The following is a 27,501-nucleotide window of genomic DNA, read 5'->3' on the forward strand; positions in this document are numbered from 1 at the left end:
GATCAATGACTCTCTTTCATCATTGATGTTCTATCTCTCCCTTCCTCTCTCTGAAATCAATAAAGACATATTTAAAAAAATAAAATAAAATAATTAAAAGTAAAAAAACCATAAAAGTGCAGGAATGGCTGCTTGGCGTTCCCCTGTGGCTCAGGCTCTGGCGCTTGAGGAACTACGTTTCCCATGAAGCTCTGGGCGCAGAGGGGCCAGAGGTGCTGCCGGGAAGGGCACCCGTGCTGGAAGCCGGTCCGGTGCCGCGAGGATGGCGGCTCAGCGAGGTGGGCTTTGCGCCAGAGAGCAGGCGAGGGTGTGGGTCGCGTCTTAGGGACCCTTCCTGACTTGTTATGCTAGTCGAACCCACCCTCGGGACTTCGCGGGCAGATGGATGGGTGTGGGGCAGGGGAAGGGGCCCTGCGCTGGGGACTGAGCCGTTACTGCAGCCCTCTAGGAAGGTCTCGGTGGAAGGGGCCGCTCAAGGGTCTCTTCCTGCCGGCGGGCGGTGGAAAAGGTTCCTCCCGCTCCCTCCCGGTCAGCTCAGTGCAGCTATCTGCCTCACGTCAGCAGAAGATCCTTACTGCCCGTTTTATAGATGGGAACATTGGGGCCTGCAGAGGAGAAGGGTCTCAGCTAACAACCTACAAACCCCTGATTTTACTTTGTCCCTCAGACAAAACTCAGCTCGTGTCAAGTTCCCCGGGACAATAGAGTCAGGCCTCAGGGGTGGAGTGGAAGCTGACCCTCTGTCTGTGCCCGCAGTATTCCCACTTTCCTGTGTGGTGCAGCAGTATGCCTGGGGGAAGATGGGTTCCAACAGTGAAGTGGCTCGGCTGCTGGCCAGCAGTGACCCACTGGCCCGGATCTCAGAGGACAAGCCATATGCAGAGGTGAGAACCCGCTTTACCAGCAGGTGAGACCAAAAGACTCTTAAATTCAAAGGGCCTGAGGTAAGGCACCGGGATCACCTGGGAGGGGGAAACTGTAAAGAAGGAGGCCCTCTAGCCTCTTAGATCAGTGCCGGTTGTTGAACCCAGATGGTGGCACCCAAAGAAGAAAGGTTTTCTCATAATAGGCTGGGATTTCCAGTACCTTCTTCCTCAAAGAACTCTTAGCACTTACTGAATTTTAATTCAGTCTTCTTTGACAATTAAAATTTTTACTTTGAGCCCAGCAGGGTGTTGCTCAGCAGTTGATCCTCTACCTAGGATCAGGAGATCACCGTTCAATTCCTGCTTGGGGCACATGCCCGGGTTGCGGGCCCAGTCCCGGTTGGGGCCGTGCAAGAGGCAGCTGACCAATGACTCTCTCATCATTGATGTTTCTTTCTCTCTCCCTCTCCCTTCCTCTCTCTGAAGTCAATAAAGATATATTTGAAAAGAAAAATTTTACTTTGACTAACTTTCACACTTTTATTTTTAAATTCTATTTATTGCCCTGGCCACTATGGTTCAGTGGTTAGAGCATTGGCCTGTGCACCAAAGGGTGGTGAATTCGATTCCCAGTCAAGGGCACTGTACCTGGGTTGCAGGTTGAATCCCCAGCCCTGTTTGGGGCGCATGCAGGAGGCAATCAATCGACGTGTCTCTCTCACATCAATGTTTCTCTCTCTCCCCCCTCCCTCCCTCCCTCCATTCCACACTCTCTAAAAAATCAATAGGGAAAAAAATATCCTCAGGTGAGGATTAAAAAAAAATTTTATTGATTGATTTGAGAGAGAGAGAGAGAGAGAAACATTGATTTGTTGTTCCGCTTATTTATACATTTATTGGTTTCTTCTTATATGTGCCCTGACCAGGGACTGAATGAACCCACAACCTTGGTGTATCGGGACAATGCTCTAACCAACTGAGCTACCCAGCCTTAACTTACATTTTTAAGTCTAAAATAATGTATCTTTCTCCTGCCCATTTTTTAAAATTTTTTAATTTTTTTAATATATCTTTATTGATTTCAGAGAGAGGAAGGGAGATGGAGAGACAGAGATAGAAACATCAATGGCGAGAGAGTCATTGATCAACTGCAGCCCGCAACCTTGGCATGTACCCTGACCGGGAATCGAACCCCGATCGCCTGGATCCTAGGTCAATGCTCAACCGCTGAGCCACGCCCGGCCGGGCCTCCTGCCCATTTAGTAGAGAAAAAGCCAAAACATAGAGGCTGGCATAAATGAATGCTAACACCTCACAGAGCTATTTGAGAGTCAGAGATTTTCAGTGACCTTGACAGTGCAGGTGTCATTCTCCTTGTTGGACAGGTGAAGAAACTGAGACCCAGAGACAGGAAATAACTAGTCTGAGCCTTCATAGCTGGTTAGAGGCAGAGCCTGAAATAGAGCCTGGGTCTCCTGACTCTGGGTATTCTGGGGTCTGCTGCCTCCCTTTAGGTCCGTGATGGCATGAACATTTATACTCAGTCCTGGGAGGCCTGTCTTGGGACCCAGCTGCCCTATGGAGAACACAGGGTAACTGGGATTGGGGCAGGCAAACTGGTGGTGCTAGGTTTTCCCCCTTTTCCTCCTGAATTTCCTGTTTTTCTAGCTGTGGATGGGAACCCACCCCCGGGGAGATGCCAAGATTCTTGACAGTCATATCTCACAGAAGACCTTAGGCCAGTGGATCGCTGAGAACCAGGACTGCTTGGGCTCAAAGGTCAAGGACACCTTTCATGGCAAGCTGCCCTTCCTCTTCAAAGTGCTCTCGGTTGAGACAGCCCTCTCCATCCAGGCACACCCTAACAAGGTATAGGATCAGAGTGGGATACAATCAGGGTAGAGAAGAGCTTATTTTTAAAGCCCTCTTACAACTTTTACTGCTGCTTTTACCCCACCCATGCCAGGCTTCAGCTTAAAGCTAAATCCAGGCCTGACAATTCCCAGTTTAGATAGGCAGGGCCAAATGCTGGTGACACATATTGGCAGCTAAGTTTAAGTCAACAGCTGACCAGCCTGTGCCTGGGGAATTTCTCCAAGCTTCCTGCTGGGCTCCCTTCACCCAGCCCAGGACTCTTCATATCTGGCATCTTCCTACTTGGTTCTTTTAGAGTGTTCACCTTTCAGGCAGGGCAGGTACCCTAGCTGTTGCCTCAGCTCCACCTCCAGGGTGTCTTTCTGCAACAAGCTCATGAGTCACATCATAAGCATTTATCTGTCCAAACTCCTCATTTCTAGATGAGTCAAGTAAGACCCATAGAAGTGAAGGATTTACCCAAAGTCACACAACTTGTGTCAGAGTATGATTTGGTATTTCCTGATTCATAGTCCAGGCCTCTTAAAGTCTGCCCTAGTTCTTCCCTAGATTTGGCTCTTGTCCCTGCCCTGGGTTGGGTGAACCTGGAATTTCTGCATTATGCCTTGATGGCTTATTACTAGAAGTGGGAAGCTACTGCTGTTTGGCTACTGGGGAGGGGAGGGAGTGAGGCCTGGGTGGGACTGGTGTCCTGCTAGGTGATGGCTGCACCTTGTTAATTCTCCTCTTCCCCTGGCCATCCCACAGGAGCTGGCAGAGAAGCTGCATCTCCAGGCTCCACAGCACTACCCTGATGCCAACCATAAGCCAGAAATCGCCATTGCCCTCACCTCCTTTCAGGGCTTATGTGGCTTCCGGCCAGTTGAGGAAATTGTGACCTTTCTGATAAGTAAGGTTGAGCAAAATGCTGACAGCATGCATATTGGGCCTAGAATAAATGGGCAACCCAGGGCTGACCTGGAACAGTGGCCAAGAACAGAGGTTGAATGTCATAGGAACTGACAGGCTAGCTGGCCTCATGAATTCTTGAATCCACTGGGATAATCCCATGAGACCAGGCTTAGGTATGGTTGCTGAGGGCTGGTGGTGAGCAATTGGTTTTCACTGTAATTTGCTTAGCATCTCTTGACTTCTTGGTTAGGAATGGGATGGGTAGGCCTCCTGCAACTTCCCACTTCTATGGGTTCCATCTTGCCATTCCTGATATGGGCCCTGGCCTGGCTTTCCTGCAGAGGTCCCTGAGTTCCAGTTCCTAATTGGAGACAATGCAACAACACAGCTGAAGCAGAGCGTAAGCCATGACTCCCAGGCCGTGGCCTCTGCTCTGCAGAGCTGTTTCTCCCACCTGATGAAGAGCGAGAAGAAGGTGGTGGTAGAGCAGCTCAACTTGTTGGTAAAGCGGATCTCCCAGCAAGGTAGGTGTCATTGTAGGCCTGGGGGCAATATCCTGTCCTGGGTCCCCGGCACAGACACTGGGCTGTGGGGACAGGGTTCTCAACCCCTTTGCTCAAGTGGAACACTAAAGCAGGCCCAACTTAGGTGGCCTGTTGGTGACTTAGCATTTTTTTCTTAGTCTTTGTGGAGTAGGGCCCTAGGTTGAAGGATGTTTTGTAAATGGCCATCTTCTTTAGATGGCTGGAGACAGATTGGCCTGGAAGACAATTAGGATGTCTTTCAGCCAGGCATTCTGAGATTTCCCCAGCTTGACAGCTGCCCCACCCCCCAGCCATGGATGGATTTGTACTTTGGAGCTAGATAGCAGGAAAAGAGAAGGGGATCCTCCCTGTCCTCCACAGGCCTGATGCCAGGAGCTCTTAATTAGTAGATCTTAACATAAATACCTGCCCTGTGCCCAACCTTGTGCTAACTAAGGAGAGTTCAGGAAATGACTTTGGTGGGTGTAGTCACCTTCAGATTGGAGAATCAATATAGTGAAAAACAAGGCAGAATGAACTCTCAGCTATGAGCTTATGTGGCACACATGATGAAGCCCCAGCTCCTCCAGGTGACCCCAGAACTCTTCTGATTCTGTCTCTACACATTTCCCTTGCTACTTTTGAGGCACAAGTAACTATTTTACCCAAGCCTACCAATTGTTTTGTTTTTTGGTGTTTTCTCTGCTTGCATGCCTGTTCCTTTAGGGATTCTTGCACTCACAGAACTGATTCCTTCTACCTGGATATCCCATAGCACCCTGTTCATATGTCACGTATAGCCCTTGGCACCTGTGAGTCTATACCATGTGCACACACAGGCCATGGACCTGTCTCCTTGACCTTTTTGTGTGTCCCCAGTGCTTAGCACAGAATAGGCTTTCAGCTGTATGAAATCAGAACAACCCTCCAATCTCGATCAGCTGTTGTTGTTGTTTTTATTGTGGCACTGACACATCCTGCTTTTACTTACAAATAATCTCCTCTACAATACATTTAAAACAACTCAGCTCCTATCCCCCACTCCCCGCCCATTTCCAAAGGCCTTCCCTCACTACTGTAGCCCAAGCTGAACTCAAAATTTGGCTCTTGGTGCATTGTACTTCATGCTATCTGGGGTGACCAACCTCAGTTTGCCTGGGACTGAGCAGTTTTCTGAGATGCAGTACTTTCCAGTGCTAAAAAAGGGAAAGGCCTGGGCTAGCATACATAACTCTTGGGTTATCTCTTAATTAGATTTTGAGCTCCTAGAACAGTAGTTCTCAACTGGGGGACATTGGCAATTATCTGGAGACATTTTTGGTTGGCAAAACCTGGGTTGGGGTGCTAGTGGTATCTTGTGGGTAGAGCTTCACATCCTACAATGCACAGCGCAGCCCCCACAACAAAGAATTACATGGCCCAAAATGTCAGTAGTGCTAAGGGTGAGAAACACTGTCCCCCAAAAACAAACAAACACTCTAGCACTTGTGTGTTTTTTTTAATAATATGTTTTTATTGACTTTTTAGAGAGAGGGAGGGAGAAACATGATGAGAGAGAAACATCAATCGGCTGCCTCCTGCATGCCCCCTACTGGGGATCAAGTCCGCACAACCTGTGCATGTGCCCTGACTGGGAATTGAACAGGCATGGGACGACGCTCAACCAATTGAACCACACCAGCCAGGGCACACTCTAGTTCTTTTTTTTTTTTTTTAATTTATCTTTATTGTTGAAAGTATTATAGGTGTCCTGTTTTTTCCTCCCAATTGACCCCTTCCACCTCGCTCCCATTCCCTCCCCAGGCCTTCATCCCGTTATTGACTGTGTCCATGGGTTATGCTTATATGCATATAACTTCTTTGGTTAATCTCTTCCCACCCTCCACCCCCCTCCCTCTTCCCTCTGAAATATGATCATCTGTTGCATGCGTCAATGTCTCTGGATCTATTTAGTTCGTCAGATTCTTTTGTTCATTAGCTGCTTCTTTTTTTTTTCTTTTTTTTTTAATATATCTTTATTGATTTCATAGAGAGGAAAGGAGAGGGAGAGAGAGAGATAGAAATATGAGAGAGTCATGGATCGGCCGCCTCCTGGGGATCGAGCCAGCAACCCAGGCATGTGCCCTGACCGGGAATTAAACCCTGATGGCCTGGATCCTGGGTCGATGCTCAACCGCTGAGCCATGCCTGGCCGGGCCATTAGCTTCTTCTTAAAGAAGATCCTTCAACATTTCCTGTAGTGCTGGTCTGGTGGTGATGAACTCTTTTAGATTTTCCTTGTCTGAGAAGCTCTTTATCTGACCTTCAACTCTAAATGATAGCTTTGCTGGGTAGAGCAATCTTGGTTGTAGTTCCATGTTTTTCATCACTTTGAGTATTTCTTGTCACTCCCTTCTGGCCTGCAAAATTTCTGTTGAGAAATCAGCTGACAATCGTATGGGTGCTCCCTTGTAAGCAGGTAACTAACTGCTTTTCTCTTGCTGCTTTTAAGATTCTCTCTTTGTCTTTAACCTTTGGCATTTTAATTATGATGTGTCTTGCTGTGGGCCTCTTTGGGTTCCTCTTGTTTGGGACCCTCTGTACTCTCTGGACTTGTAAGTCTATTTCTTTCCCCAGGTAAGGGAGATTTTCTGTAATTATTTTTTTCAAGTAGGTTTTCAATTTCTTGCTTGCTCTTTCTTTCCCTTCTGGCACCCGAATAATACTAATGTTGGGCCTCTTGAAGTTGTCCCAGAGGCTCCTTATACTGTCTTCATATTTCTGGATTCTTTTTTCTTTTTGCTCTTCCGGTTGGGTGTTTTTTGTTCCTCATGTTCCAAATTGCTGATTTGATTCTCAGCATCCTCTACTCTACTGTTGATTCCCTGTAAATTATTCTTCATTTCAGTTCATGTAGCCTTCATTTCAAATTGGTATTTATTATGTCATCTGTTTTCTCAGTTGTTTTCATAATATGCTTGAGCATCCTTATAAACAAAATTCTGAAGTCTGTATCTGTTAGTTTGCTTGGATCTATTTCATTTAGTTCTTCTAGAGATTTCTTCTGTTCTTTCCTTTGTGTCATCTTTCTTTGCCTCCGCATTTTGGCTGCTTCTAGGTGTTTGTTTCTATGTATTAGGTAGAGCTGCTATGTCTCCTGGAATTTGTAGAGTGGCTTTGTGTAGTAGGCATCCTGCAGGGTTCAGTGGCTCAGCCTCCCTAGTCACCTGAGCTGGGCCTTCTAGGTGCTCCCCTGTGTGGGCTGTGTGCACTGTCCTGTTGTAGTTAAGCCTTGGGTACTGTTGGCGTCACTGGGAGGAATTCACCCCCAGACCAATCAGCTGTGAGGACCAGCTGCAACTATAGCCAAACAGCTGCTGTGCTGCAGACCCCCCTTATGAAGCAGGATTTACTTCAGTGGAGCTTTGGTGCTCACCAAGTGCACTCCTTGAGTGTCACTCGTGGCTGTGGTAGGATTATTATCTAGCGTGGTTGAGTCTTACCACCAGGTGCACTGTCTCTGGGGCCTCCTGGGAGGTGCAAAGTCAGCCTTTGCCAGTGCCTTGCCCAGGGCCACTCAGCATGAGCTACACAGCTAACCGTAGTTTGCTGCTACTTGTGCTGGGCTTGGTGGTATCCAGGAGAGGCCAAACTGAGCCATGCAGGCTTCCTCTAGTGCCAGGCCTGGAGCCACTTATCAAGTCACATGGGGCACGCTGCTGCTTGTTTGAGAGATTTTAGGAAAGTCCTAAGCATAAGGCTCAAGAGGCCACTTGCATAGAAAAGCCACTGTAAATGGTTTAGATGAGCTTGCAGGTATGGAGGGGTGGGGGTCTCTGGGAATCTCCAGGCCGGGGTGAAAAGTGTGAGTCAGGTGCTGGAGATTCAAATATGGTGCCTTCCAGCAGCCTCTATGTGGGGAGGGCTTGCCAAAGGAGCAATGACCTCTGCCAGGAGAATGCTGCCCCTCCACCTCTCGCCCCAATATCAGGCAGGTTAGTTCCTCCCCAAGATTCCCAGGTTCCTTTCAAGCTGCTGCACAGTGCTGGGGCTCAGAGGGAGTGAGTTTGTGTACGGGCCCTTTAAGAGGAATGCCTGGGACTTCTGCAGCCTGTGCTCCTCAGCCACAGTCCCCACTGGTTTTTACAGCCCGAAGTTGTGGGGATTTCTCTTCCCGGCCCTGGAGTCCTGGGCTGGAGGGCCTGATGTGGGGCTGGGACCCCTCACTCCTCTGGGAAACCTCCACCACCAAGATGTCCCTCCCGGGTTTAAACTGCAGCACCGAGTGTGGGCCCGTGGCCGAGTCTCTGGGATTCAGCCTTGATCCACCCTCGTCTTCGTGTCTCCACCCCTCTTACTGTTCTTGGTGCTTCTTCAGTTCCCTGTTGTAGGGCTTCTATTCAGCCAGATTTCAGGAAGTTCTGCTTGATGGTTTTGTATTTTAGTTATAATTTTGATGTGGTTGTGGGAGGCGGCGGGTGCAGCTGTTACCTACGCCATCTTGTTTCCTTTCACACTGTTTTTGTAATGCCTAGTGTAGTGGCATACAGACGGGAAAAATGGCATCTGTGCAGGCTAGAAGGAAGGCTGGTCTTCAGGAGGTTGGGCATGTGGCTGGGAGGACATGCCCACCAGTTTGGATTCTTGTGGGCAGGTACTTCCCCAGGACTCCCTGGCTAAGGTGGGGCTGTGAATTATCACTGAGTGCTCCTAAGTGGCCTTGGGGTGCTCTGTGACCCTCAGTAGCTGCCGAAAATATGGAAGACATCTGTGGGGAGCTCTTGCTGCAGCTGCACCAGCAGTATCCAGGTGATGTCGGATGTTTTGCCATCTACTTCCTGAACCTGCTTACCCTGAAGCCAGGGGAAGCCATGTTTCTGGAGGCCAATGTGCCCCATGCCTACCTGAAAGGAGGTGAGCCACATTTCAGCAGTGAGCCCCACTGCTATTCCCCTTGGGCCCTGTTTCCCCATCCAGACAAATGATAGAGAGGGTGGTTGAGAAGACCTTTAAGGTCCTATTCAACTTTGACTTTCCAGGGTTCTAGGATTCAGCAGGGAAGAGGCCAGTAGGGATGATGAATGCCAGGTTGTTGTCAGATGCTGCTTGAATTGTCACACCAACTCCATGAGGTCATGATACTTTCATGTGAAACCCTGTGAATGTGTAGGAACCACAATTTGAACCTAGGGTATATTGGATCAAGTCTGTTCTCTCCCCTGCATCACTGCCTTCATGTTTGCCTTATCAACCCAGAGATTTTACATTAAAATACATGTTGCCATAGAAGGGTGGCTGCATTTTGACTTTTGGCCATATATCCATTCATGGACAAGATTTTGTGGGAGAATTAGAGTCTGAGGAGGGTTGGGGCTCCCCAAGGGTGAAGATGACTACCTCTGACAATAGCGGGTGAACTATCACCTGTTTTTGGTGCCTGATATTTTAGCTCATTCTCCCAGAGAATGCAATTCACACATTTTTAACTGCCACGGGTTTGTGGAGCTCAAGTTAGAAGGACCAGCCTTGCAGCCAAAACCCAAGGCATCCTTCATCAGCTTAGCACATGACAATTCTCTGTCCCCAGACTGTGTGGAGTGCATGGCGTGTTCAGACAACACAGTACGTGCTGGCCTGACATCCAAGTTCATTGATGTGCCAACTCTGTGTGAAATGCTCAGCTATACCCCCAGCTCCAGCAAGGACAGGCTCTTTTCTCCAAAGTTGAGTCAGGAAGACCCCTACCTTTCTCTCTATGACCCACCCGTACCAGATTTCACTGTTATGAAGATGGAGGTGAGTAGGGGCCATGGTGGGCATCTTTTGTGGGGCATGAAAAACCCTGGCAAGGGCCACAATGTGGACTATACTTTGGGCTGAGTTTCCTTTCTTGTTAAGTTCATTTGGTGAGAGATGGCCAAAGGGCCTGCCTACTCCTCTGTACCAGGGACCATATGTAGGCCTCCATCCTGACAAGAGCCTGAGCAGTGGGAGAAAAGGTGGCCCTTCAGGTTGTCCTGTACCTGTGAGCTGTAGGAGCAGTCTGAGCTACACCATTCTTTTGTTTCTTCCCGCCCAGGTCCCTGGCTCAGTCACTGAGTATAAGATCTTGACACTGGACTCCGCCAGCATCCTCCTGATGGTGCAGGGCACAGTGACAGCCAGGACTCCCACAGCCCAGGCAATAATCCCCCTGCAGCGTGGTGGGGTGCTCTTCATTGGGGCCAATGAGAGTGTCTCACTGGAGCTCACTGTGCCTGAGGACCTGCTGATATTCCGTGCTTGCTGTCTGCTGTAGAAGCCATAGCCATCCTGGCTCTCCTGCCCAGTCATCGTGTCCGGGTCAGCCTTACCTCCTTAGGCCCAGCTCAAATTCCTTCCCTGCTCTGGACTCTAAGTACTTCCTAGAAGAGCTAATATAGAGCAATGACCTCAAAGGTAGTGAAGCCTGAGCAGGCCTAGACTGAACAATCTTCCTGGGAGGAGGGACCCATGTGAGGACTAAGGGCCAACATTCCATTTGTAGTCTCACCATTGACCTGACTCAGTGCAGGAGAGAGCAGCTGTTTCACCTACAGCATTAGACAGGCTGGTGAAATCTATGATTAGCTTAGCACCAGTTACAGCAAAAGAACAGGGTTCTGGCCCTGGGACTGCCAACTTCCTCAGTAGCAGAGGAGTGAAAGGGTAGGCCTGTGGACCAGCATTGTTCCTTGTTACCCTCTTGCTTTGTCAAGCAATTAAAGATCATTTGTGTAAAAATAAAAAAATAAAGATCACCTGTGTTGAGGCTGTGGCGTGAAAGACACTGAACGTTTGGCTGTCCAGTCCCTGAAGTGGGTAGGCTGGACTCTAGAGCTTTTTATAGGACAGTGTGGGAGAAGGAACCAGCTTCAGCCTCAGATGCAGAGCTTGCAAGGCAGGCCTTGGGCCTTCCAGCCCTGCAGACAGTGGAAAGGTGGGTCTAAAGAGCAAGATTCTTCTGAGGGTTTGAGCTGGCCTTTAGGCTGGGATCAGCAGACTGAGTTTGGGCACACCTACCATTTACATACTGCCTTGCCTGCTCTCAGGCTACAGAGTTGAGTTGATATGTCAGACTGTGCAGCCTGCAAAGTCAAAGTACTGACTGGCCCTTCAGAGGGAAGGTTTGTTAGCTACTACTATGGAGCACATTCAGTCAACAGGCTTAGATCTTATCACCCCAGACTAAGCAGAGATCCAAGCTATTGGTTCCTTCCTGTGTGGGGTAAGGGTTTGGACTCTCACAAAAGGATCTTTCTGGGCTGTTGCCCATACTAGACTCCCTGTTCAACTCAATTCTAGAAAACTATCTCCAAAAAATTCTGGTCAATCTGTTCTGGGGTTTTTTTTGGCCCCAAATTTCCTTTGTTTAAAAAAAAAAACCTGGGAAAGAAGGGTCTGCTAAAGGGAACGCATTCTAAAGAGAAGTGATGTGTAAAGGCTGATTCCATCCATGGCCTCTAGTGAAGCAGGCCTGAAAATGAAGCCCACTGGGAAGAGCACAAAGGAGGTCCGAGGAGGAATGGTCACAGCTGGGGCTATTAGGCTCTTTATTTATTTCAGAATTCAGAAGGGGCAACGACTGCGGCCTGGGCCTTTCTGAAAAATCCTATTGCAACAGAGACAGCTCAACTAGCATGACTGTATTTATTATAAACTTACAAAGCTGTAGAAGTCTAAGCCAAGAGTTCTGTAGAGTACTCTAAACACCATACAGTACCTCTCCCATCTGTGACGTTAGCCTGAATACACCTGTCCCCAGGGTACTTACCTACAGAACACCCAACACTCTCAATTAAGGCAGTTTAGCTCTGGCATCTTGGTGCTTTTTGGTGATATTTTAGCTTCTGGCCCCAAACAACTGACCATTTCCAGAAATCCTACCTCACTGCACACTGTCCCCCATTTTAGTTTCCTGCAACTTTTCCCACAAAGGTAATGCCTTCCGCTCAGGGTCAACCAGCTCTGGAACATACTATCGTCTTCAGGGACAGCCACAGCCAAATAGCAACAATCACCCAGAGCGCCTTGATCTTGGGGTCCTGTTGCCACCCTCAGCACCGACAGCTGCCGAATGCTTAGGCTGCTCTATCCACTGTCCTAACCACCTGCCCCACAGAAAACTGTCCCACACTTGGTTGCCACAGCCACTTTCTGGCCCCACTGGGTTTTCTGTTACCACTGTCTATACTGTCCTATATTGAACCCTCTGTGTACATTTCTCCACCTCTGCAGAAACCAGAAAGGCCTGTGGGTGGGCAAAGGGTTCAGAAAGGAGTGTCCTCACGCCCTGCAAGCATTTGCACAAAGTGCTCAGAATGTGGGGCACCAGCCCCCTGGATACTGTATTCCTCTCTACTTTCTAAGATAGGTCCTTTTAACCTGACATTCTCAGTATTTCAATCACCTCACATAGTATTAGAGCAAGCAAGAGTCCACACCATCCCTCATATATACCTAGTGGTTATAGAGCATCAAATAAGTCAAGAGACCAGGCACTTTCCCATGTGGGGCCCACACTCTAACCCTGACTACCATGCCCCTTGGGCTGGGAACCCTGTCCACTCCCATTCAGTCCTCACCACGGTTCTAGGTAAGGCAAAACAAACAAAAACACAAACTAAATTCTAGGGAGAGGTGTGGTGTGGTCTAGCAAGATATGCTGTCTAGTAGGGGTCATGGGGGGATTATGCTGTCTTTGCTGTGTTCACACTGGGGGCTGAGAGGCTGTGTTGCACGCAAACGTTTACTGTAAAAAGTCCAATCCTGAGTATCCATTGTGATGCCTATGCTGTGGTCAGAGGAATCTGGACAGCTGGACACAATGGAATGGGGTGAAAGGAGGCCCTCTGCAATGGCAGATTATCTCCTTAGGCAGGGGCTTTGGGAGCTGGCACAAGTCTCTACTCCTGATCTTGTTTATGAGCCTCCATCTATGTCAGAGACCACACACAGCTTAGCCAGTATGCTTGTCAAGTTTACAAGGCTATTAAATAGGAAGACACTTGAATGCTCTCTGCAGCTCCCTCTGCTGGTAACCAAAATCTGCAGGCTTCTGAGACTGGATGGAGAAGAAACTAGCTAAGACCAAGGCGGAGAATGGAAACCAAGGAACAACAAATAAATAAATATGTACATAGTGGAGCAGTTTTTCTCTAACTAGGGCTGACCAGAGTCACTAAACCTACCCAGCTGGAACAGTTGGGGATGCTCTGGGTTCAGGGATTCTGGAAGCCTTGAACCTGCTATGTCATCAAGCAAGCTGCTGACCTCCCTGCAATAGTCAGGCACAACCAGAAGGCCAAAGCTTTATGCTTTCTTGAAAGGCAAACCTGTCTTGGAGCTAGGAAGAGGAGAAGAGCTTAAGAAATTTCGTGAACTGGTCCCATATAGTTCTTTTTCAAAGATTCCCAGCTATAAGCCACATATTCAAATTTTCTGCCTCCACACACCACCATCCAGCACAACTTGGGCACATAAGCCCTTTTCCCAGAATTCTATTTCTGCCCTTATTAAAGTGGTTTTTTTACCAAACTCTGCTCCAACAGCAGAGGAAAACTACAGAATTCCACATACTACCCTATCACCCAGGTGGGGGCCTCTGGCCTGAGAAGCACCAGGTAAGGGGTAACTGCAGGTAACTGACTTCCCAGGCCAGTACTTCAAGTGATTCTGGGGCTGACAGCAGTTCCCACTGCAGTCTGTGACCTATGAAGAGCCCAAAGGGCTCCATAGGCACGGCAAGCAGGGCCCACTTAGGGGCTTATGTCTATTGGAGGGTACAGGAGAAAGAGTCCCCAAGACAGCACCAACAGCAGGAGCACGTCGAGGAGGCCATAGGCTTGGGGGGAATGAGGTCCAAGTCCTCATCATCTGGAATCTCATCCAGGTGATACCCATCCTGGAGCAGCTGGCGGCTCACATCCTGGTTCACCTGCTAAGAGCAGGAGAGAAAACTATAAGCCAGACTGCAAAGCAGAAATGACTGCTGCCCAAAATGCAGACACACATTCCCTTAACATAGCTTCTTGTCCATTCTCCACCCTCAGGTCAACCCCATACATTCTGGGACTGCAGATGGAAATGCCAGCTTTTCCTACTTGTGCTTCAGCCAGCAGTGAGGAGCACCCAAGAGCATGAGCCAGTACTGTCCAGGCTGCACTGTCACAAACCCCCAGAGGAGCTGCTCTCACTAAAGAATACTGAGGAATCTGATGTAAATACCAGATTCCAGAATATGTTTGAAAATCAATGCTTTGACCATTCTCACTGGGAACCCAGACTGGTCCCTATGAAGGCTGAAAAATATGGGATAACGATACGAGAACAATGGGGTAGAATAGTAAAGAAATATGAATTACAGTAGAACAGGGTGAAGAGCAGCTTTGTCTGCACTGCCAGTTAGACATATTGTTCTTCGATGCCAGCAGAGCTCCTTCCTTGCAAAGTGGAACCTGTCAGCATGGCTTTACCAGTTCCTCTGAGCAGAAGGAAAGTCAGACTGGGAACAGTGTAGGGCTTTCTCTGGCTCCTGGCTAATTTTCTTTTCTTAGTTTTAACAATTTTAGGCACCCAGATATACAAGGAGGATACAGTTTATAAACTGCCCCTATTCTCTTTGGCAGAAACTTGGGGGTAGCCAACAGTTTCCAGGAGAATAAGGAAGAAATACCAGTGGTGTACAGTTATGTCTCCAGAACTTCACTTCTGTCAAAGGCACATGCCACAACTTTATATCCCGTTTCTGTCTGGGACAATCACTCTGGAAACATATCCAAAAGGCTGGCCCAGGAGTATCTCAGTCTCAGTTCCCATAGATGGAACAACTGAAGGAACAGAAGTTGTTTGGCCTGGAAGAAAGCAAGCTTGGTGGAGGATGGCCAGGGGAGGGACAGGAATGCTGATCTTAGATAAAAAAAAAAAAAAAAAAAAAAAAGGGAGACTTGAATTACTGTGTGACCACCCAGTCCAGGCTGCAGAAGACATTTCAAATAAATAAGGAAGACTTAGCTCAAAGAGCTACCTGAAGAAGGAATTGGGCATATGTGTTGGAGAGAGGGCGGACAGCAAGGTTTCTTGGAGGTAGTGAGTACCTGATTACAAGAAGCAACCAAGTTCCTTGCCAGCATGGCTCAGTGGTTGAGCACTGACCTATGATCCAGGAGATAGAGGTTCGATTCCCCATCAGGGCACATGCCTGGGTTTCAGGCCCAATCCCCAGCAGGGGGCATGTAGGAGGCAGTCAATCAATGACACTCATTGATGTTTCTTTCTCTCCTTCTCCCTTCCTCTCTCTGAAATCTATAAATATATAAGAAGCAACCAAGCAGAGGCTGGTAAACACTTAGCTGGGATTTATCTAGAGCAGGAGTGGGGAAATGTCTGGCCTTGCCCACGCAACCGCAGGCGGGACTTGAAATTTAATAAATCTAGGAGCTTTTTTCATAGCTAATTTTTAAGTTGATAATTTTGTATGGCCTGTGAATGATGTTATAAATATCCAAATGGCCCTTGGCAGAAAAAAGGTTCCCCATCCCTGACCTAGAGAATTCCTTTTCTCAGTGGTGGCCTCGACTAGAAGACTTGTGAAGTTGTTTCCAGCTCTAAGGGTCTATGGGCTCCTGGATTTTCAACAAGCCCTTCTCAGACACCTATACCTCTGCTGTGGGAAGAGGACAGAGTAGAAGATTGGAGAACCAACCAGATGTCTGGCACAGTGCCGTGCATACAACAGGCACTCGACAAGCATTTGGCAGTGGTGATAACACTGCCTGATGCCTGGCCCCGCGCAGGAAGGCACTCTGAACTTGCCTCTGCAGAGGAATACCCGGAGGAGTATCTGGATTCCAGCTCCCCATCACTAGGAGAAGAGGAAGAGAGTCAATTCAGGAGGATACCTATGGAGCACAGCTGCAAATGGCAAGGTGAAAAGCATGCAAGGGGGTCTGCAGGAGTTACGAAGTAAAGACCACACACCATAGAACTCAAGCCCAGAATTAGCTGTGAGTACAAATGGTTCCTTCAAAGGCTCCAGCAGGGACAAGGTCACTGTCACTAACAGTGCAAGACACAATAGGGCAGGATGGTTTCCCCAGACAAGGCTGGTGCTGCAAATCCAAGAGCAGCATGAATCCTCGGAATCCTCTAGGCAAGCAATCTTGGGATGGAATAGTGCTCCAAAGAAGACAGCCCTGGAACATGCGTGAAGGGTCTTGGAAGAGACAGGGAACAAGCGAAGGCACCAAGCAATCTGCAGTTTTACCCAAGTCACTCCCCAAGGGGTATTTCCAAGGGGAGAACTCACCTGTCCGAGTTGAGGGACACCAGGTTTTCATCTGGATTCTGACTAAGAGGAGTATAGCCCTTGTTAAACTTCACTGACCTGAGGGAAGATAGAAGAGATCAAGCACAGATGAAGCACCAGCATTTACAGGGAAAGCCAAAAGCCTTGTTCTTATGTTAAAAGAACTAACTGCACTATTCCTGACTTGTCTTCTACCTGGTCACACAGCCACCACCACCAGCTATGTATCTGGCTACAGCTCCTCAGAATATGCACTTCCCCATACCACTCCTCCTACTCTTACTGAGGAAAAGCCAAACTTTCATCAATCAGGACAGCATTGGCTTGTCCCACACTGTTGTCCATCTTCCCTTCTGGGGACCCAGCCATTATGCTCCTCCCTAACTTAGTGACTGATTTTATGCCCTGACAAAACTTACTCTAAAACCCTTGCCCTGACACCATCACATTCTTAAAGAAAAAAAAAAAGTCGGTCCCTTTCCTATTTTAAAATTGTGAATCGGGCCCTGGCCGGTTTGGCTCTGGTTAGAGCCTCGGTCCTCGTACTGAAGGGTCCCAGGTTCGATTCTGGCTAAGGGCAGGTACCTCGGCTGCATATTCTATTCCCTGACCCCTTGGGGTGCATGCGGGAGGCAATCAATTGATGTGTCTCTCTCACATCAATGTTTCTCTCTCTCTCTCTTCCACTCTCTCTGAAAAACAATGGAAAAAATATCCTCGGGTGAGGATTTTTTAAAAAATAAAAAATAGTGAACCTGACAGGTTGGCGTCAGGGGAATCCCTAGCTGGGCCTTAAACGTGAGTCCCCCGTCTCCCAGCCCCAGGACTAAGGCCTTCTCGGAAAACTGTCTGCACAGAGGAGGTGGCGCCTGCTGACACCTTTTCCCTGAAGAGTCGGGGCGGTTCAGCGAGGCCCCCAGCATGCCTTTCCTCCGCAGAACGGCCTTGGCCAGGTCCCGGTGTTTCTCTGGAAGTCAAAGAGCCCAGGTTAGCGGGGTCTTCCCCACTCCGCGGTTTCTCCCAAACGCCAGGAACCCGCTCTTCTCGAACAGATTTTCGGGAACGGGAGCGCGCTGGAGGTGCCTCTCGGGGGTCGCCGCAGCGAGGCTCTGGAGCCCGCCCGGGGGACACAGCAGCCCGCCCAGGCAGAGACCCCATCGGGCCGCACTCACGCAGCTTGGCCTGAATGGGAGGCCCACGCATCACCATGTACGGCCCCCGCTTCTCCACAGCCGCCGGGGTCCGTTCCCCCAATCGGGCGACTCCACGGCCGCTTCGCCCGGAAGGCGGCCCCGCAGCTCGTGCCATGTGGCCCAGGACCCCGCCGGGCCAGGGTCCCGGGGTAGACGCCCGCGCCGCCTGCCCGCAGGGCTCCTCGGTCGCCATGGCCTCCTCAGTCGCCACGGCCTCGCCAAGCCCCGCCTAGGGGCTAACTAGTCCGCCGGGAGGGAGGTGCTGTCTTTGAACCAGATGGTGGTGCGCAGGCGCGGGCCGGAGCCGCAGAGCTTCCGGCCCCGCCTACCGAGAGCGTGGCCCAGCCATTTTGCTCTTCAGGGGCGGGGTAGGTTCAGTCTCTCCTTTTTGGCGCTTTGTGGTCCTTGTAGTTGGTCTGAACCCGGAACTGCCGAGCCAGTGCTGTCTAGTGAAAATCAAATATTGATATTAATGGGGGGTCGCGGTGTGCCCCTGCTCGCCTGTGCTCTATGCAGTGTGTCGCGGATCATACTGCTACAGCCAGAGCCCCCAAGGGCGGGCCGGGAGAGCCTGTGCTGAACGGAAAAGAACTGTGTGAGAAAGGGACGTATTAGCGCTTTTCTCCAGAAAAGGACAGTCCAGAGAGAGGTTCAAGGACCTTGCGGAGGTCACGTAAGTGCCAGGGCTTATCTAAGTCCAAACCCACCAGGTGGTGTCTGAGACCTTAGGTGAGGCCAAACCCTCTGTAGGCCTGATTCCACATTTAAAAATGGAACCAACGTCACTAACCTTCCTACAGCAGCGACAAACAAGGGTAAAACAGGCTGTAGACAGAAGGGTGAAAGTGCATGGGCTGAGTCTGTGTGTAGTAGGTAGGGCATGGAGCTGCCATGGTGTTACCTGACAGCCTGGGGGGGGGGGGGGGGAGAAGCTGTCCCCTCCTTGGCTCCTGTCAGGGCTTTTGTCAGCTCAAAGATTTCACACGAATGACAGACATTAGTGTTGAAGCAAAGCAAGGGAATTTATTAAGGAAGCAAAACAAGCAAATCTTTTTTTTGGTTTGTTTTAATATATCTTTATTGATCTCAGAGAGAGGAAAGGAGAGGGGGAGAGAGAGAGAGAGAAACATCACGTGTCCTGACCAGAATCGAACCCCAATCGCCTGGATACTAGGTCGATGCTCAACTGCTGAGCCACGCCTGGCCGGGCAACAAGCAAATCTTTTAAAAAATACACTTGGCATGCAGCACAAGCAGGCACTCAACTAGTTTGTGGGGTTCAAGGTTTTATACCCTTCTCCTCCCTATAGGTTTCAAAGCTTCCCTGACAGATATCTTGGACAACAGACTAGATTTTTTTTTTTTTTTAAATATATCTTTATTGATTTCAGAGAGAGGGAGAGGGAGAGATAGAAACATCGATGAGTCATTGATTGGCTGTCTCCTGCACGCCCCCTGCTGGGGATTGAGCCCAAAACCTGTGCATGTGCCCTTACTGGATATCAAACCTGGATCTCCTGGATCATAGGTCGATTGCTCAACCGCTGAGCCACGCCAGCTGGGCAAGAGCTGGAGTTTTTTAAAAATTAGAGACACAAAGGAATGCTAACTATTTCATTAGAATCCACTTGTTTTTACCTCCAGAAACAGCAACTTCATATGGTTAACTTAATATTTAATTCTCCTGACCTCCCAATGAAGCTGGTTGTTAGTCCTGTTATGCAGTGAGGCTTAGATTTGGTCAAGTTTACTACTTAAGTGGTTAAAGCTGGAATTTGAACCCAACTCCTTGTGGATTCCAAAGAAATGGCTTTTCTCATGGCTATGCTGCCTGTTAAACTGATGGGGACCTTACCAAAGGCCTAAGAAAATGTGATCGAAACCCATTCAATGTTAGAAAATCTCCAGGAACTTGTAGCAAAAAAGAGTCTGAGTGCCCTCATCCATTCCCTTCCTAAATCCCCATCATTAGTGCTCAGTTCATTGCTATGTGATTGAACATGGACCCTGAATCCAGATTATTTGCTGTATCACTGTCAAATTATTTAACCTCCTTATGTCTCAGTTTCTTTATCTGAGAAATGGGAACGATTATAGTAACTAATAGTATTGTGAGGTTAAATTGTCAAGTGCTTGGAATGGCACTTGCCTCTCAAGAAATGTAACCTTACAAAGCTTACATAGTATTCTAAGTACTTAGTGTTTATCCTCTCACTTGGCTTTATGCTACTCAAGGGCAGACTGCCTTATTCATTTTGATTTGTTTTGTTCTAAATACGTTATTAAATTGATTTTAAAGAGAGAGGAAGGGAGAAGGGGAGAGACAGAGAGAAACATCATTCAGTTGCCTCATACGTACCCTGACCAGGGATCAAACCTGCAACCTGGGTATGTGCCCTGACCAGAAATTGAACCAGCAACCTTTCAGTGCACAGGATGATGCTCAACCAACTGAGCCACACCAGCCAGGGTGCCTTATTCATTTTGTATTCCTTGTTTTTAGCACAAAGTCATAGTAACACCTATCTGTTGAATGAATGTTCTATTTTCCCCTCTTAAGTTTTAGTTTATTTAGAATCATAGAAATTTGGGGCTGGGAGGGATTTTAGAAATTACATAGTCTAAACTCATTTTATTAATGAAGAAATTGTGATTGCCCAACTGTCCTGGCCTGGGTATGGACAGCTCTCTTCCGTTTAAGATACGATGTTCATCAGTGCCTTCGGCAGTCCTGGATCTGTCTCTTGTTTCAACAGTGTTTGGACAGGACAGACCCAGGGACACCACTTTTTCCAGCCTCCAACCACCCTCCAACCTCTTTTCCAGTCACCACCTTCGGAACCACCTCAGCCATCCTCAGCCTTTGCGACCAGCCAACACTGTTTTTCGACCTTAACTCCTTATTGCCGACAACCGTGAGCTCCCAAATTCGTCAGAATTATGCCACTGAGGTGGAGGCTGCCATCAACCACCTGGCCAAGCTGCATCTGCGGGACTCCTACACCTACCTCTCTCTGGGCTTTTATTTCAACTGTGATGATGTGGTTCTGGAGGGTGTTGGCCACTTCTTCCACGAGTTGAAGTAAAAGAAGTGCGAGGGTGCTGAGCATCTCTTAAAGATGCAAAACCAGTGCAGTGGCCTCATTCTCTTCCAGAACATGCTGAATCCTTCCCAGGACGAGTGGGGCAAAGCTCAGGATGCCATGGAAGCAGCCATAGCCTTGGGGAGGAATCTGAACCAGGCCCTTTTGGATCTGCATGCCCTGGGTTCTACCTGCACAGACCCTCATCTCTGTGACTTCCTGAAGAACCACCTCCTGGATTGAGGAGGTGAAACTCATAAAGAAATGAGTGACCACCTGACCTCTGCAAGCTGGCTGGCCCCCAGGCTGGGCTGGGCAAGTATCTCTTCAAAAGGCTCACCCCCAAGCACGTCTAGGAGCCTTTGGAGCCCAGAGGACTTTGAGGGGCCCCTCTGCATTCCCCTTGTGTCTGACTTTTGCTTGAGCCTCTCCCCCAAAACACTAGCCATTCTTTTAACCACCGTGGAGACCTCTCCCATGCATTGGACCAAACAGAAACAAGAAAGCTTTTTGTAGGGAAAAAAAGAAGATATGATGTTCACTAGGAATCTAAGAAAAAATAAATTACTCCCCACTCCCCAAAACAAACAACAAAGAATAAAGCCTAGGTTGAAGGGGATGGAGTCTCCAGGTCAAGAACTGCCACAGCACACGGGGCACAAAGCCCCTCTTCCTTACCCCATGTACTCAGACCCTAACCCAGAGTGGCTGTGCTGGACCCCTGCTGAACTGGGGACCCTCAGCTCCTTCATTTAGCAAAGCTTTACTCATTTAAGGTAGGTCAGGTGCTATGCAAGACCCTATAGATCTAATGATGAACAGGACTGATAAGGCACCTTCTACTTTTTAATTCCCAGTCTTTTTAAATTCGTTGTTAGAGGTAGGATAGGATCGAGTGGAGGGAATCCTTGGCTGTTAAGAAAGATTCCCACCCTGGCTTTCAGGCTTTCAGGCTTTCCTGCCCCCATCAGTCACATCCTTTATCTGTGGCTCCAGATCATGGGAATCCCAACAATCCCTAACCTTTTCCTCATCCTGGGACAGATGAATCTTCATCATTAGTTGAGAAGTCTTGTTCTGCTGTCCACTGGTAAGGACCTGTGATTAGGTATAGCAAGGGATAGAGAACAGTGGTGAAACAGTGGTGAAATATTTTTTATTGAGGTATAATTGACATATAACGTTATATTAGTTTCAGATGTACAACAGAATGACTCAGTGTTGTATACATTGTTAAATGATCACCACAGTTACAAAATTAATTTTCTTTTTTCTCTCATGATGAGGACTTTTAAGATCTACTCTCTTAGCAACTTTCAAATATGCAATATAGTATTAACCATAGTCATCATGCTGTACATTTACATCCCTATGACTTATTTTATAGCTGAAATTTTGTACCTTTTGATTCCCTTCACCCATCCCCCTTCCCACAACCACCAGTCTGTTCTCTGCATCTATGAATTTACTTTGTGTGTTTTTTTTATATTACACATATAAGTGAGATCATACGATACTTGTTTTTCTCTCTCTGACTTATTTCACTTAGCATAATGCCTAAAGGTTCATCTATGTTTTTACAGATGGGAAGATTTCATTCTTTTTTATGGCTGAATAATTTCATTCTTTTATTTACTGAGTTGTATATTATACACACACACATATACACACATATATATGTGTATGTATATATAATTTTTTCCCATTTATCCGTAAATCAACACTTAGATTGTTTCCATATTGTGAACAACGCTGCATTGAACACAGTGGTGGATATATTTTTTGAATCAGTGTTTTCATTGTCTTCAGATAGATACCCAGAAGTGGAATTGCTGGGTCATACAGTAGTTCTATACTGTATTCTATAGTGGCTGCACCAAATTACATTCCCACCAACAGCGCAGGAGAGTTCCCTTTTCTCCATATCCTTGCCAACACTTATTTCTTGTCTTTTTGATAATAGTCATTCTAAAAGGTGTGAGGTGATATCTCGTGGTTTTGATTTGTATTTAGTTGATGGTTAGTGATGTTGAGCATCTTTTTCATTTGCCGTTAGCCATCTATATGTCTTCTTTGGAAACATGCCTTTTTGGATCTTCTGCCCATTTTTAACTATGCATCTATCTACTTATTTTTTTAATCCTCACCCAAAGATATGATTTCATTTATTTTAGAGAGGAAGGGGGAGAGAGAAACGATTGGTTGCCCCCTGTATGTGCCCCGACTGGGCATCAAACCGGCAACCTATATATGTGCAACCCATATATGTGCCCTAAGAATTGAACCAGCAACCTTTTGGTGTGTGGGATGATGCTCCAACCAACTGAGCCAGCCGGCCAAGACCTTCTGCCCATTATTAAATAGAATTGCTTGTTCTTTGCTATTGAGTTGTGAAGTCCTTTTTATATTTAGATGTTAACCCCTTACCAGATAAATTATTTGCAAATATTTTCTCCCATTTAATTAGACACTTTTTTATTTTGTTGGTGGATTCCTTCATTATGCAGAAGCTTTTTAGTTTGATGTAGTCCTACTTGTTTATTTTTGCTTTTGTTGGGAATAAGAAATTTTTCAGTAGATTTATCTAGTCATCTTTCCTCTTAGTATTAGACTTGGGGTTTAGATGTTTGCTTGCATGGAAAATGATTTCTATTATTTTAGATTACAGGTTGGGAAACTTCTATAAATGGCCAGGTTAAAAATATTTTTGACTTTATGGACCATGAAGTTTTTGTTCCAGCTACTCAACTCTGTCATTGTAGTGCAAAAGCAGCCATAGATATTGGACAACAATGGGAATGTACTTAGTGCCACTGAGATGTACACATAAAATTTACTATCTTAAATTTTTGTACTTTGCAATTTTTTAAAAAAAGATGAAACTAGTTTTCCATCTCTCTCTCTCTTTTTAAATATGTTTTTATTGATTTCAGAGAGAGGAAGGAAGAGGGAGAGAGAGATAGAAACAACGATGAGAGAGAATCATCGATTGGCTGCCTCCTGCATGACCCACCCTGGGGACCGAGCCTGGAACCCAGCATGTGCCCTGACTGGGAATTGAACTGTGACCTCCAGGTTCATGGTTCGACGCTCAACTACTTAGCCACACTGGCTGGGCTACAATTTTTTTTAAAGCAGCCACAGATAATATGCAAATGAATGTATAGCTGGTGTTCCAATAAATCCTTATTTATGGGCAATGAATTCTGAATTTCATATGATTTCATCATGTCATGAAATATTTTTTTACTGATTTTATTTTAACCCTCACCCAAGGATATTTTTTCCATTGCTTTTCAGAGAGAGTGGGAGGGAAAGAGAGAGAGAGGAGCATTGATATGAGAGAGACACATTGATTGGTTGACTCCTGCATGTGCCCCAACTGGGGCTGGGGATTGAGCCTCCAACCAAGGTACATGTCCTTGGCTGGAATCAAACCCGGGACCCTGCAGTCCACAGGCCGACGCTCTAACCACTGAGCAAAACAGGCTAGGGCTATTTTTTTTTTTATTGATTTTAAACCATTTAAAAATGTAAAAATTCTTAGCTTGCCAACTGTATGAAAATAGGTGGTGAGCTAGATTTGGCTCAGGAGCCATAGTTTGCCACCCTTACCTTAGAGATAAAGGAGATACATCATGCTATTCAAAAGGCAGCACTTATTTCTGCAGTCTAAGGTGTTGCTGTAACAAACTTTTTTTTTTAATATATCTTTATTGATTTCAGAGAGAGGAAGGGAGAGGGAGAGAGAGAGAGAAACATCAATGATAAGAGAGTTGTCATTGATCAGCTGCCCCCTGCACGCCCCGAACTGGGGATCGAGCCCGCAACCCAGGCATGTGCCCTGACTGGGAATTGAATCTCCTGGATCCTAGGTCAATGCTCAACCGCTGAGCCACACCTGGCCAGGCTGTAACAAACTAAGTTAGCATTTATCACAATACCCATCTGTTTCTAAAAGCACAAATGACTTACTTAGGTAAAAACTGAATTTAGAAATCTAAGCAGAACTTAAGACGCAAAGAAAACAGTAACATTTTCCAGCTGCCGGTTCTATTCAGCAACACAGTAAAAATCTCCAGCATGTAAAAGAAATGCCTAACTTTCTTCAACCCTCACCATCTTTCCCATCACCCTCTTGGGACTTAATTGTTCTTCAGGAGCCTTCCTCCTTCAGTGCCTAAGATCACTTCTTTACCTCCTATAATTTGGCCTTGAACTCCCTTAATTCATGGCAGAGGAACTAATATTTGTTGAAAATCACTGTATGCTCACAACTTCACTTAGTCTTATTTAATCTTCAGCAAAAAAAAAAACAAAACACAAACTTTTAAAAGTCCTCCATTCATGATTTCATAGATTACACATGGAAGAATTCAAACTATGCACTTTAAGATTAGCACATTTGTGTCCATGGAAATTATACCTTACTGAACAAGTCATTACAAAAGCCATCACCCAAATTAAAGTACACTGTGGAATACTATAGCCTATTAAACAGAAAATAATAGTCTTGACCTAGCAAAGGGGTGAAAAACAGGTTTGTAAAACAACATGCAAAAGTATTTACACATGCACAACAGAGAAACATTTAGAAAGATGGTCACCAAAATACTAGTCATGGTTGTAACTGGATGGTGAAATTTCAGGTGTTTATTCTTGTACTTTCCTGTATTGTTTTGTGAGCATGGTTGGAGTGTTGTCCTGTGCACCAAAAGATTGTGGATTCGATTCCTGGTCAGGGCACATAGGTAGGTTGCAGGTTCCATCTCCAGTTGGGGCACATGGGGGAGGCAGCCGATCGATGTCTCTCTCTCCTCTAAACATATCCTCAGGTGAGGATTAAAAAAAAATTTAAGTTCTTCTTTACTGTGGTTGTGCATATATATACTTTGAGATATGCCAAAATAGTAATTTACAGATGAAATGATATGATGCCTGAGATTTGATTCAAAATATTTGGAGTTGGGGTAAATGAGGATACAGATGAAGAGTGGTCATGAATTGATAATTGCTGAAGTGGAGTGATGAGTTTATGAGAATTTATAATATTGTTCTACTTTTGTAAATGTTTTAAATTTTCTGTAATAAGTTACTCTCCTCTTTCTTCTAAATGTCCCTGCTCCTGAAACTTTAGCCATTAATGGACTTCATATCTATCTCCAAATGGCCTTCCTTCATAATCCCTCTAGTCTCTGCCTCTTTTCAGAGTTCTAGGCCTACTCTGCCCACCAATGCCTGAGATTTAACAGGACCAGGATCAAATGCAGTACCTTCTCTACCATGCACCAAACTCCTCTTCTTGCTGACTCTTGTTTTCCTATGAATGGCACCATCACTCAAATCTGTAAAACGGACCTTCCAAGAGTTCTCATTTCCCCTCACCAAATTAGTTAACTACAGCTCAAAGATGTAACTCAAAATTTATCTCTTTCCATTTCTACTGCTGCTACCCTAATTCAAAATCCTCATTAAGTGATAATTATACTGCTATACAGTATAGCTGTTTTGTGTCCCTACCTCCAGTTTCTTTGGGCTCCAATTCTGTCTTTCCTGTTCACTGCTCTACCTTTAGTACCTGACACAGTGCTTAGTACCTGTTCAGTAAATGTTTGTGGCATGAAGACCGTCACAGCACTTATTTCACCCTTGTAGATAATTGTGAACCACTGTGTTCCCTCCTCAGGCTCCTCTCATGACCTTAAGAGCAGAAACCATTGTAATCATTTTGCCTTCCTCCTATATGTTAAGAGCCCATGATTACGCACATGATCCTTTTTCAGCTAGTTATAGTAAATCCTTTAGATTTTGGTAATTAAAGAAGCAGATTTAAATGTGATTATGTATCCACTTATGAGAATTGTCAAAAAATCCCTTCTCCCCACTCCAATGGTGTAAAAGCCAAACACGTGATACAGTAATTAAATTACCTTTTAGCCCTGGCTGGTGTGGCTCAGTTGCTTGAGCATTGTACCATGCACCAAGAGGTCACCTGTTCAAATTCTCGGTCAGGGCACATGCACGGGTTGTGGGCTTGATCCCCAATAGGGCGTGTGCAGGAGGCAACTGATTATTTCTCTCTCGTTGATGTTTCTCTCTCTTTTCATCTCCCTTCCTCTCTCTAAAAATCAATAAGAACATATTAAAAAAATAAAATCACCTTTTAATGGACCTGGAGAGCACTATGCTAAGTGAAATAAGCAAGTCATAGAAAAACAAGTACCATATGATTTCACTTATATGTGGACTCTAATGGGCTAAATGAACTAATAAGCAAAATAGAGACAGACTCATAGAGAGGAGGCTGACAGCTGTTGTGGGTGGGGTGGTGGGGTAGGAGGTATGTAGAGGGATAGAACAAAAAAGAAAAAAAAACTGATGGACACGGACAACAGTGTGATGATTGCTTGGAAAGGGAGAGGAAGGTGGAAGGACGTATAGGGAGCATAAATGGTGATGGACGAAGACTTGACTTGGGGTAGTGAACACACAATACAGTGTACGGATGATGTGTTGTGGAATTGTGCACTTGAAACATGTATAATTTTGTTAACCAATATCACCCCAATAAACTCAATAAAATAAAAAAAATAAAATTACCTTTTAGCAGCAGCCCCTGTGGCCACTGTCAGGGAATCACTGGTAGCCAATGGAACCCGGGAGCAGCTATTGCTGCTGGGGTGGCAGTGTTGGCAGCCTGACCCAAACCACCAGCACCCACTCTGCAGGGGTCCCGTGGGATTTTTAAACTCAAAGTCTGGCTGT

General features: G+C 46.6%; 2 protein-coding genes and 1 pseudogene across 9 annotated transcripts; 2 read left to right on the top strand and 1 right to left on the bottom strand.

Annotated features, from left to right (window-relative positions):
• The first annotated feature begins 203 nt into the window (after window positions 1–203).
• MPI (mannose phosphate isomerase) lies at window positions 204–10,943 on the top strand. 4 transcript variants are annotated; one of them, XM_081156787.1, is made up of 8 exons: window positions 204–278; window positions 757–884; window positions 2,535–2,735; window positions 3,489–3,630; window positions 3,974–4,156; window positions 8,879–9,049; window positions 9,723–9,931; window positions 10,215–10,943. In XM_081156787.1, exons 1-8 carry the CDS (start codon window positions 263–265, stop codon window positions 10,431–10,433), a joined length of 1,269 nt encoding a protein of 422 aa, XP_081012913.1. In that variant the 5' UTR covers window positions 204–262; the 3' UTR covers window positions 10,434–10,943. The 4 variants fall into 4 exon arrangements, with proteins under 4 accessions (XP_081012913.1, XP_081012914.1, XP_081012915.1 ...); XM_081156788.1 differs by having other exon boundaries at window positions 8,882–9,049; XM_081156789.1 differs by having other exon boundaries at window positions 236–278; window positions 757–907.
• A 739-nt stretch (window positions 10,944–11,682) lies between these two features.
• Window positions 11,683–17,912, bottom strand: FAM219B (family with sequence similarity 219 member B). 4 transcript variants are annotated; one of them, XM_081156990.1, is made up of 6 exons: window positions 17,633–17,912; window positions 17,340–17,427; window positions 16,461–16,538; window positions 16,133–16,347; window positions 15,968–16,016; window positions 11,683–14,090 (listed from the first exon to the last, which is right to left on the bottom strand). In XM_081156990.1, the coding sequence occupies exons 1-6, from the start codon at window positions 17,844–17,846 to the stop codon at window positions 14,087–14,089; spliced, it is 648 nt and encodes a 215-aa protein (XP_081013116.1). In that variant the 5' UTR covers window positions 17,847–17,912; the 3' UTR covers window positions 11,683–14,086. The 4 variants fall into 4 exon arrangements, with proteins under 4 accessions (XP_081013116.1, XP_081013115.1, XP_081013118.1 ...); XM_081156989.1 differs by having other exon boundaries at window positions 11,683–14,093; XM_081156992.1 differs by lacking the exon at window positions 16,133–16,347 and having other exon boundaries at window positions 17,633–17,910.
• A 14-nt stretch (window positions 17,913–17,926) lies between these two features.
• Window positions 17,927–27,413, top strand: LOC308566550 (ferritin light chain-like; annotated as a pseudogene). The gene is made up of 2 exons (XR_014000592.1): window positions 17,927–18,021; window positions 20,480–27,413. The product of XR_014000592.1 is annotated as a ferritin light chain-like (transcript).
• The last annotated feature ends 88 nt before the right edge of the window (window positions 27,414–27,501 follow it).

This window comes from Miniopterus schreibersii (assembly GCF_964146895.1).
Source record: "Miniopterus schreibersii genome assembly, chromosome: 1".
NCBI classification, from domain to species: Eukaryota; Metazoa; Chordata; class Mammalia; order Chiroptera; family Miniopteridae; genus Miniopterus; species Miniopterus schreibersii.

Bases quoted from the DNA above. Each gene is read 5' to 3' on its own strand.
- MPI (XM_081156787.1), top strand. The intron at 9,050-9,722 runs GTGAGCCACATT...CTCTGTCCCCAG, and splicing joins CCATGCCTACCTGAAAGGAG to ACTGTGTGGAGTGCATGGCG. The intron at 9,932-10,214 runs GTGAGTAGGGGC...CTTCCCGCCCAG, and splicing joins TCACTGTTATGAAGATGGAG to GTCCCTGGCTCAGTCACTGA.
- FAM219B (XM_081156989.1), bottom strand. From the start codon at position 17,846: ATGGCGACCGAGGAGCCCTGCGGGCAGGCGGCGCGGGCGTCTACCCCG. The intron at 16,539-17,339 runs GTGTCAGCAGGC...ATCTTCCCTCAG, and splicing joins CCCGACTCTTCAGGGAAAAG to GTCAGTGAAGTTTAACAAGG. The intron at 16,348-16,460 runs GTGAGTTCTCCC...CGCATGTTCCAG, and splicing joins GTGTCCCTCAACTCGGACAG to GGCTGTCTTCTTTGGAGCAC.